This window comes from Misgurnus anguillicaudatus, unplaced genomic scaffold, assembly GCF_027580225.2.
Source record: "Misgurnus anguillicaudatus unplaced genomic scaffold, ASM2758022v2 HiC_scaffold_33, whole genome shotgun sequence".
In the NCBI taxonomy this organism is placed as follows: Eukaryota; Metazoa; Chordata; class Actinopteri; order Cypriniformes; family Cobitidae; genus Misgurnus; species Misgurnus anguillicaudatus.
In genome coordinates, this window is record NW_027395283.1 from 4,950,424 (window position 1) to 4,961,788 (window position 11,365).

The window sequence follows — 11,365 nt, forward strand, 5'->3', positions numbered from 1 at the left end:
TTTCTGTTTGGCTATGTTAAAGAGAAGGAAAAATTAAAGAGTTATGATTAAAGTGATTTTTTTTACAAAAAATCCTATCAAAGTAAAATGTATACATACCAGGTCGTTATGTCAAAGTAAATTTTTTCAGGTCTAATTATTTATACCATAAATATTGGTGATAAGCTAATGTATAAAATCATGTGAATGATTTAGCTAAAGATTAGCCTGAATTACTAAACTAGGCAGTTTTCCCAAAATGGTGGCTGTGGGGCAAAGTGAATGGGGTAAACTGAACCAGCGGTTCAACCCCACCATGAGGCACTGAAACCACTGAATATGTTTCATTAAAAATATATATATCTGTGTAGTTTCGCACAACTGATTTGTTCATTTTTAAACATTTTAGAAAACATATCATGCCAAGACATTACAATATTACTTCATTTTTATTTTATGCATTTGGCGTTTTGGTCCATACTGAAAAAACAAACTTACCACTAAGAAACGTCCATTGACAATCTCCAAACAATAACTTGTTCCTCAAAATCTGTATTTTTATCTGATACAGACTCAAACATGAGTGGATGACATCAGAGTGCCGCGAGAGCGATTGAAACCAACCTCCTCTGCCTTATTTCTCGCGGTATTCTGATGTCATCTGCTTGTCGGCTCTTGCGGCGCTGCGTAAAGTTGACCACACCTAAGAACCGTACTGCTAAACTCGACAGGAATGCTCTGTGTATACCAGCACATCCTTTATTAGGAAAAGTTCTATTTTACTTCTCAGCGTGAGAAATAGCTTACACGGTTTGGTGTGTGACCGTGAACTCACAGAAATGCGCGTGTCTCATGGCGAATGCGTGGGACTTGAGAGCCCAGGTTATATCAACATATATCAAATTACGTTACCCGATATCCACTTAATTTTATAAGTTATAAACATTCATTTAAAATAACTTACAGCGCATGTAGTAGGCCTAGATTTGCATTTAAACAAAGGAACTGCAAGGGTGGGAAATAAAACGCCACACGCTGGTGAATACTTGAAAAACCGGTTTTCTTTTGATTCTCTTGCAGTTCCTTTGTTATAGCATTGGGGGTTGGCAAAGAATTGGCAGACCTGGGGGTGGGTGGTTTTTAATTGTCACTGGTAGCTGCTAAAACTAGCAGCTTAACCATGTGCAATAATTACATTTTGGAATTAACTTCCTTCATTTCGTTTTATTTATTCACTGTAAAAATATTTTCTGAATTTGTAAGTAAAGTTAGCATTAAGTTTGTTTTACAATTTTAAATGAATTTTTGCTTTTATTATAATTATAACTTAAATAACTGTAAATATTTATTAAAAATAATATTAAATTTTTTTTATCAAAAAGACAAATAACTTGATTCTCATTAATAATAGCCATGGAAAACAAACTTCTCATTTTCAAAGCCTCATACAGCTTGTGCCTATGTGCATTGAATTTGAGAGCGCTTTAAGCGTTTATTGTGTCTTTCAGCACATTACATATATGACCCATTCTGTCTAAATGAGTGGGATGTTTTCAAGTACTCTATTAATTAAACATCTAATACGTTTTCTGAGAGTGAAATTATTAATACTAAGATGCGTGTCATGTCTGACATCTTGGTTTCGGTTTAAAAACATGCAGGAATTTGAAAATAAAATGCAGGACTTGCTTGATGTTTAAATAGTTATTAACAGAGATAAAGTTCGGGACTGATTTATGTTAAAAAGTTATTAAGATCAACAAGACTCGCGCTGACTGACAGATCCGAAACGCAACGCACAGACACGCAAGTACCTGCACTGACAGAATAGTAAAAAAACATCTGTTTTGGAAAGAATTTACGAAAGCATATTAAGCATTACAACAAACTTGTTAAGCTCATTATTAAATATGTCCATAGCCTACAGCGTTTGCGCGAACAGAACGAGTTGTTTAAAAAAACTTTCTCATTAATCTTCATCTAAATTAATAAATAATCAGATATTCGTTTATAATTTCAAATAACAGCTCTATTATTTAAAGTCAGTTTTGACTTAGTTCAAAACAAGCAAAATGATTTTAAACAATAAGGTAATTAGAAGGATGTAATATAAATGTTTCAGTTGTTATTTACAATTAGAATTTATCTAACTTTTTAGGTTAATTGCAATTCATGTCATAATAATCTTCAGTATAAATTTTGCTTTTAAAATGTTACATTTTCATATTTTTATCTATTTACTTGTTAATTTTATATTCACCTTGACAATGAAGCTGGCTTTAACTTGAAGTAATTAAAAGAGGACCGAAGTCATAGAGACATGGAGTTATTAACGAATATTTTATTATCAGAGTGCAGCATTTTATCAAGGGTTTCTGGTCTTGTGTAATTAAATAAAATAAAATAAACTAAAAGGGTAGTTTTTAACAGTTGGATTAAAAGACGTTTGATATTAGCAGCGTTTTAAAACTAATTCCAAAACATCTCGCGTTTCTAAATAAGGGACGCGCAGAAAATGTCATTCATGTAATTTTATAGATTACACTCATTCACTTCACACACATATTATACGTGCTTTAAGGGCTTTATAATTTAGCTGTTCCAGTAAACACGTTATGATGTCTGGCCGAATATTTTTTCTGTTATTCGGATGAATTCGTTATTCGTTTTAAAGCCATTATCCGTGCCCTTGCGAATAACGTATTCTGCTTCGGGCACATCCCTAATATATATATTTATTTATTTATGTTTGACGAATGCTTATCAGTACATTACTTTTTGGTTTCTTCAACTTTAAAGATGAATATTCGCATTAGAGATGGGCAATTTTTTGCAATAGCACATTATATTCAAAATTTTGAGCTCATAAAAAAGATTTTTCGCTTATTTAAATGACATGTTCATGTTTTTATGCACGTTTAGATTTGGTGCAATTTCCCAAAGGCTTATAATTAGGAAATACACACAACACGCTTAACTTATATTTTCTTATATTTCTACTTATATTCCTACTGTTCAGTAATGCAGAAAAGCGCAACACAACCATGTTAAAGCTATTAAACGTTCAGATGCAAAAATGAACTAAATGTAAAATTAGATAAATTAGTTAATGATATTGCGTAAATGCGCTCGGTCTCTTCAAAGGTCTTCGCAAGTTATTTTGTTATAAGACAGTTATCATATATCACGTCTCTTCTACTGTAAGTACACGGAAAAAAATAAGACAAATGATGCGCGTTTGAGTCGAAATTTTATGAAGAATATGTCACTGTTTATGTAACTGGCAAAGAAAACTTCGCCAACAAAAGGTTTGCCAAAAAAGCCTGCATTCTGCTCTCAGAGACGCGCATTTTTAAGGGCCACATCTGTATGGTCACCCTATGATACTCCAACAATAGAAACAATGCTGATTCATCACTAGTGTTGGTAACTGGCTGTGTGATTTCGTGATCTGAGCATTTTAAGCTGAAGCGTGCACAGTGTCTGTTGCTGCGTTTGCTGCTCCGTTGTATTCAGTGCCGGTCTTTCCTATACGCAAACTACGCAATTTGCATAGGGCCCCGCACCACTAGAGGGCCCCCTTGATCTCAGAATTATTTAAAACCATTATATCAAAGAAAAATTATTATTATGTTTAATGAAAACAAGACGCTATAATTTAAATAATTTGCAAACTTCCGAATTTATGCGGGTTTTTAAAAATACTTAATGATTTCTTAAATCAGTGATATACTCGGACAACATGCAGGCAGTTTCTCAATCCGAAGGCTGCAGCCTTCAGAGGTCACATTTGTAGGCTGCATATGCGTCATAAAAACGTATTTCAGAATATTAACAATTATAATGTTGACTATTATTCTTAGTTAATGGTTAATTGTTATATTATGTTTATGACTTGCAAATGAAATGCTCATTTAACTTAAATAAATCAGGCTTGATGACGTATGCAGCGCGCATATGCGACATCCGGAGGTTGCAGCCTTCAAATTTAGAAACGGCCGCGTGGATGACGCAGAAGAGTGATTTGGTAACGATGCGCATATTATATGCCCACCATTGATTTAAAACAAAGCTATCCGTCTGGGGCAGAATAAAGGGGAAAAAACGTGAAGCAAGGGAACAAGATAAAGGATTTGCGCGAGCATATTACATATATAGTCAATGCAAAGACGCATCCACACGCGTCCTAGCATGGGGCGATGCAAATGACGCGAATTGGGTGACGCAATTGCCGCGAAAACACGCGCTTTTCCCTTTGAACTTCAAGAACGCGCTCTCGCGCAGGATAATTTGACATCATGAGAGAGAGAGAGAGAGAGAGAGAGAGAGAGAGAGAGAGAGAGAGAGAGAGAGAGAGAGAGAGAGAGAGAGAGGTAAGAATGGTGCCCACGTCGAGAAAACTTATTAGAAGACTTGAAATTTGTAAAGGATTAAAGTATATGTCACTCGTTTAATAACTGGATAACACTGGATATAACTCATTGTATAGTTTAATAAAATAATGTATTTTGATTACACAAATCAAACCTAACTATATAATTGTTTTCAGCTGCTGACCAGCATAGGGAATCTCTATGGCTAATTTATAATACATGTTGCTGATACAGTACCGTGTGTTGTACCTTATCTTGTTAATTGAGTCTTTTGGGCATCTTATGCCTAGAATTATTCAAGGAGATTGATTCTTTTAACTTCCTTTAAAGCATCAATTGTGCATAATGACATGTGCAACAAATGGATATAGGGTGTCAAACTCATAGATTTGCAATATTTAAAATCAGAAACTATTTTTAAAATATTTGGGGTCAACCTCTATGACAGCTTTAAAGGGACACTTCATCATTTTGCATCATTGAAAGAAGGAAGTGCAATATCTTTGTTGAGGGAGTGAGACTACAAAAACCCCTGTTACATTTCGACTACAAATATAACACTTTCAATAAAGATGAATGTTTCTACAGGTGAAATGCTCTTTTAAAGCTGAAACTTATCAAATCCTATCAGAGGTCCAGAATGTCATTGAAACACACCAGTGGCTTTGCTGTCATCAGTATTAAACATGTTACCCCTCGAAGTACCCCTCCCCACAGAGCCCCCCCCCCCACATAACAAATCCCAATTTAACCCCTGTGTATTAACAGTATGTATTTATATTTAATTTAATTTGATTCATTACATTCATTTAGATCAGGTTAATTTTTTAGTGCTTCTCACAACACATTTTAAATCAAAACAACTTATCAGCAAATACATGTTTCATGTTATAATCAGCAAGTTGATCAGTCAGGGTTTCAAAGTAATGTGCATATGGGAATAATATACAGCTATAAGATAATACACTATGTGGTTAACAACTAACTAACAGCAACATTGACTGGGTTTTACCCAGATAGCACAGGTACGTCTGTAAGATGTCTGGTAAAGATCTGGAGATCTGGAATACATCTGGTGTGTAAAAACATCTTATAAAGGAAAAGAGCTGCTTTACATACATTCTAAATCAAAAACGTCTTGCAGACATCTTCAATATGTCTATATGACATCTTTTAGGAGACGTCTCACAGACGTATTGCAGATGAGAAAACAATCTAAATAAGACATCTTGCAGATGTAAACGCAGACATCAAATAGACGTCTTCAAGATGCATGTGTGCTATCAGGGTCTGAATGCACTGACAGAGGGCCCCTCACAAAGCTTTGCTTAGGGCCCCCCAGCATCTAGGACCGGCACTGGTTGTATTCAGGGCTAGACTGTGACAAAACTGTGAAATATTATTTTCAGAGGTTTACATTGGCAGGCTTATGTATGTTTTATCTATAGCCTTTGTGTTGAATACTTTTACATAGTAGTGGAACAAGGCTACTAGGTAATGCGGGCGTGTACGCGTATATAAAGGGTGGTCCGATGCGACCTCCTTCATTAAACGCCCCAAAGTTTAAAGCACCTCAAGTGTTGAGCATCCCCATAGCACCTGCATCAGAAAATCTCTGGAGCCGCCACTGCTCTCACGGTACTTTGATGTCATCCACCTCTTGATATTTACAGCGGTGCATGAACTCAAACAAACCTAATAAAAGACATGAAAACGTATGCGCGTGTATGAGGGACAGGTGCACTAACACCTGTTTGCATCAGTAACTTGACAACTCTACTACGGTCTCTGTCAGTGTTACAGATATTATATTACACATTATTTTATACTGGACAAAAATAAGTAAAACAAGCAGACTGTAATTTAATATCTATTGTCAGATGACAGCTGTGCTTGAATACAAACTAGACAATGCAGGCAATGTGATTATATACACTTTACTGAAGCAATGATGCTCTTTTATTTACTTAAAACAACAGGAAACATGAATAAAAAATGAATGAACAATAAATGAAAACGTATAGAAGTGAATCCCATATGAAACAAAACTTTATTCAAATGTAATTTTCTAACAAACTATCATATATTTCATCTCAACACAGCTGATAATTCACCAGCTTTATTTTCATGAATCAGCTGAGCACTTTGTGGTATATCCTGGCCGGTCTGTGCGTGAAGTCAGGGTGCTGAGGAACAGACCTGTGTAACGTATCACCCGATTGGCTGGTCTCCGGTCGATTGCTTCGCTTTCCTGTGGCGTCATGGGAAAGCTGGGATAGAAGTGTCCATCCGATGATTGCTTCAGAATCTGGGCGGACTCAGTAGGGTATCCGGGGATTTCTCTACTACTAATTTAATGAATACTGAGGATTCGGACATACTACTTCACGTACTGTTTCCCCTACTATATTTTAGGAAAGTAGGCGGTTTCGGATGATACTTAAGTACACGTGCCTCTGAATCTCACGAGAAATAGTACAAAATCCCGGTAATTCTCGCCTACCCTTTTACGTATACTGAGGTTTTGGACATACTATTCGTTCACCTACTGCTTTTTGCCTACTATATAGTATGGTAGTACGCGGTTTAGGATTGACAATGTTTGTGGGTCTAGTGGACTCACTGCATTATTCGTATCTTAAACCAATGCAGTCAAACACATTTATGTATAACTGTTTACAGATGTTTACTTTAGCCTTATTGCAAGTAATATAGACATAATTTATGGTTAATATTTGTCATTTAGAGGACTAGATATAGATTAAAGTGATATTCGTTTTTGTGATAATATGAAATAAGAGAAAATTCTATTCTACCCCAGATATTGGGGGAAACATGTTTATCTTAAATAAGTATTTTCATCACTTTTTCATCTCAAATAAGTTTTTCATTTCTTTTGATGTTTATTTTTTTTTAACTTAGTCTGAAATCTATCTTATGTCCACACACACACTGCAGTACAATGTGTTGCTATTGGTTACAACCTAAAATGATGAAAATACTTTTACACAGACACACACACACACACACCATAGGTTTTGTGGTAAATTATTTTTTGTAAGAGAGATAATGGTAAAATGTAGAATGGTTCCTGTTAGACAGAAGGTAAAGTGTTTGGGACAGTGGGTACAGACAAGTGTTCATGCTTGATATATATTGGGCTCTATCTTACACCCGGCGCAATGCAGCGCGATGCGCGACGCAAGTGTCTTTCGCTAATTTCGACCCTGCGCAATTATAATTTTCACTTTTAGCGCCACGTTGTTTAAATAGCAAATGCATTTGCGCCCCCTTTTGCGCCCATGGGCGTTCTGATCTGAAAACGAGGTGTGTTCAGGCGCATTGTTGGCGCGTTGCTATTTTGAGGCAACTAAAATAGACTACATCATTGACCAACAAAAACCTGGTCTAAAGTCTAAAGTCAATGGCACAATATCTTTTATGTTATTTAAAGAGCGCATTAGTAATATGCGCCTATAAACGGGAGGACAACGCGGGTTTGCTTATCACAAAGTACATGAATGCGCAGCAGCCCAAAAATAAATGCTTTTAAATATGGAAGATTAAAGGATTGAATGTAAAAGATTATTATTGAGTCTCTTGGACATAAATGAGGACCAATTATGAGACGTTAGAAGGGGTAAAGAGCTGCTTCACCTGTAACCGGGTAAGTAAATAAATGCTGCTTTAAACAAATGCATCTGTTTTTAAATGTTTTTTTTTTAATGCTACTTCACAGATTTATTGTATATGATGACTTTGTACCTGTGGATATGGTGAGATGAGAAACATTTTTAAGTTATGCTAAAAAAAAAACGCTGTCCATAGTGCTGAAACGTGAGGAGAGCTGTTTGTAAATTCCTGTTTGTGTTACAAATAAAGTATTTTTACAGTACAAACCTTTTCTTATATACTTGTAAATTATTTTTGATGATATTGGATAGCCATACATTTAAAGCAATGAAAAGCCTTTTTACTTCCATGACTAAAAGAAAAGATTTTAATAAAAAAAGGAACAATTTCAATACAAGTGAAAAACAACACAATTATTTAACATTAATCTTAAACTGGGGATCTTCTTCCTCCTCTTAGTTTTTCAGTTTACAAAGTCCGTCATCTAAATATGGATTAAACATGGCGCCAGAGCAACAGGCTTTTAAAGGGGATGAGAGCTGAGACTCTCATTGGTTTACTGCACGTTACGCCCAAAATACTCCCATTATAATAGGACCAACCCTTTTCGACCATGCGCTCGGCGCAGAAACTATTTTTCCCATCGCTAAAATAGCAAAAGTGGATTCGGACACGCCCATTTAGACGTTGCGCTGTGCGCTTTAGACAGTGCCCTTAGATTGTTAAAATAGGGCCCATTATGTTGTATCTTTGCACCGTTACAGCAAGAGCAGAAAGTCAAAACTCTGACATGCATCCATCACATACGTACAGACATAAATACAAACACACTCATGCACTCACAGGAGTCCCAGATAAGAGAAAAACAGAGTAAAGTTACATAGCACATTCAATTTTCACTCTCTTATTACCTCCAAACACCACATATGTAATATAAATGTGTAGGGGGGGTACACAGTGTGCAGTAATTACAACATTGTTTATTTTAATGTTCTTCATAGAAAATGAGCCAAGGCCAATGAATCTGAGGTTGAAACATCAATTAATTGCATATTTTTCTTTTAAACATTAAAAACGGGTCCCACAGACCCGAACACCACACAAGGGTTAAATGGTAATGATAAATGAATGAATGATTAAACAATATTTTATTTTGTATTTTATTTTGATTAGTAGTAGATGCGCAGTAGTAGATTTTATTTTGCCTAAATGAAACATTTTACACACCATTAATATGTCCTGTGTCTTATGATGGAAAATTACATTTTATTCTGTACATTTTTACTTTTACAGGTATTTGTGTAATAATCTGATATATTAATTTTTTATTTACAGTCATGACTTTAATCTTACTGAAGTCCTGAACACATTCAGATCAAATCTGAGGAAGAAGTTTGAGTGTTTGTATGAGGTAACATCAAATGAGAGAAACCCAACACTACTGAATGAGATCTACACAGAGCTCTACATCACAGAGAGTGAAAGTGGAGAGATCAGTAATGAACATGAGGTGAGACAGATTGAGACACAATCCAGAAGAACAACAACAGAGGAGACACCAATCAAATGTAATGACATCTTTAAACCTTTACCTGAACAAGACAAACACATCAGAAGTGTGCTGACAAAGGGAGTCGCTGGCATTGGAAAAACAGTCTCTGTACAGAAGTTCATTCTGGACTGGGCTGAAGAGAAAGAGAATCAGGACGTCCACCTCATATTTCCACTTCCTTTCAGAGAGATCAATTTGATGAAGAACAAAACACTCAGTCTTTTAGATCTTCTTCATCTTTTCTTCCCACAAACAAAAGAAATGGAAATCTTCAGTGATGAATATAAAGTGTTGTTCATCTTTGATGGTTTGGATGAGTGTCGTCTGTCTCTGGATTTTCACAGCAGTGTGAGGTTGTGTGATGTAAGTGAATCAACCTCAGTGGACGTGATGCTGACAAACCTCATCAAGGGGAATCTGTTTCCCTCTGCTCTCATCTGGATCACCTCCAGACCAGCAGCAGCTGATCTCATCCCCTCTGAGTGTGTTGATCGAGTCACAGAGGTACGAGGCTTCACTGATCCACAGAAGGAGGAATACTTCAGGAAGAGAATCAGTGATGAGAGTCTGTCTGACCAAATCATCTCACACCTGAAGTCATCCAGGAGTCTCTACATCATGTGTCACATCCCAGTCTTCTGCTGGATTTCAGTCACTGTTCTAGAGAGAATGTTGAGTGAAGCAGAGAGAAGAGAGATCCCCAAGACTCTCACTCAAATGTACACACACTTCCTGATCATTCAGACAAACATCAAACATCAGAAGGACTATGAGAAGAAAGATGAAGATATGATCTTCAAACTGGGTAAACTGGCTTTTGAGCAGCTTGTGAAAGGCAATCTGATCTTCTACGATGAAGACCTGAGAGAGTGTGGCATTGATGTAGCAGAAGCATCAGTGTACTCAGGATTGTGTACTCAGATCTTCAGAGAGGAGTTTGGTTTGTATCAGGGGAAAGTTTACTGCTTTGTTCATCTCAGCATCCAGGAACATCTAGCAGCTCTTTATGCTCACATCTCCTTCACAAACAACACCACAAATGTGTTTAAATCAGTTTGGTTTTCTATAACTTTAAAACAGGATTCATTATTTGAGTTACATCATCGAGCTGTATATGAATCTTTGCAGAGTAAGAATGGACATCTGGATCTTTTCCTGCGTTTTCTTCTGGGTCTTTCACGGGAGTCCAATCAGATTCTCTTACAGGATCTACTGACACAGATGAGAAGATGCTCCTACAAGAAAGAGAAAACTGTTAAGTACATTAAAGAGAAGATGAATGAGAATCTGTCTACAGAGAAGTCTATCAATCTGATTCACTGTCTGAATGAACTGGATGATGATTCACTGCTGCAGGAGATTCAACGTTATGTGAGATCTTCATCAGTAGGAAAGACCAAACTCTCCTCTTCACAGTGGGCAGCTTTAGTTTTTGTGTTGTTGATGTCTGAGCAGCATTTGGATGAACTTGATCTAAAATCATTTATTGGAGATAAAAATACAGCAGATGAAGTTATTGTGAGACTGCAGCTTGTGATTAAAGAAACCAAAAAACTCAAGTAAGTAAAACTAACAACAATCACATGACTATTTACATATTAAAGCAACACTATGTAGTGTTAGATTGGCTTACGGCTCCCACATGAGGTTGAAAAGTGCAACAGTGCAATTGTGTTGCTTTCATACAATTAATTTAATTATTTTATGGTTTTATTTTGAACTCTTACTTTGGAAGAATCTTTTCTAACAAAAGTCATTTTCTTAATGTTGTAAATAAATTAGCAGTCAATCTAAAAAAAGTTCCCAATGTTTTGCCAATATAAAAAGT

At 36.0% G+C, this 11,365-nt stretch overlaps 1 protein-coding gene across 1 annotated transcript; it reads left to right on the forward strand.

The window, feature by feature from the left end:
* The first annotated feature begins 238 nt into the window (after positions 1–238).
* On the forward strand, positions 239–11,100 carry LOC141363159 (protein NLRC3-like). Its single transcript, XM_073865734.1, has 2 exons — positions 239–300; positions 9,321–11,100. The coding sequence occupies exons 1-2, from the start codon at positions 239–241 to the stop codon at positions 11,098–11,100; spliced, it is 1,842 nt and encodes a 613-aa protein (XP_073721835.1).
* Positions 11,101–11,365: the final 265 nt, after the last annotated feature.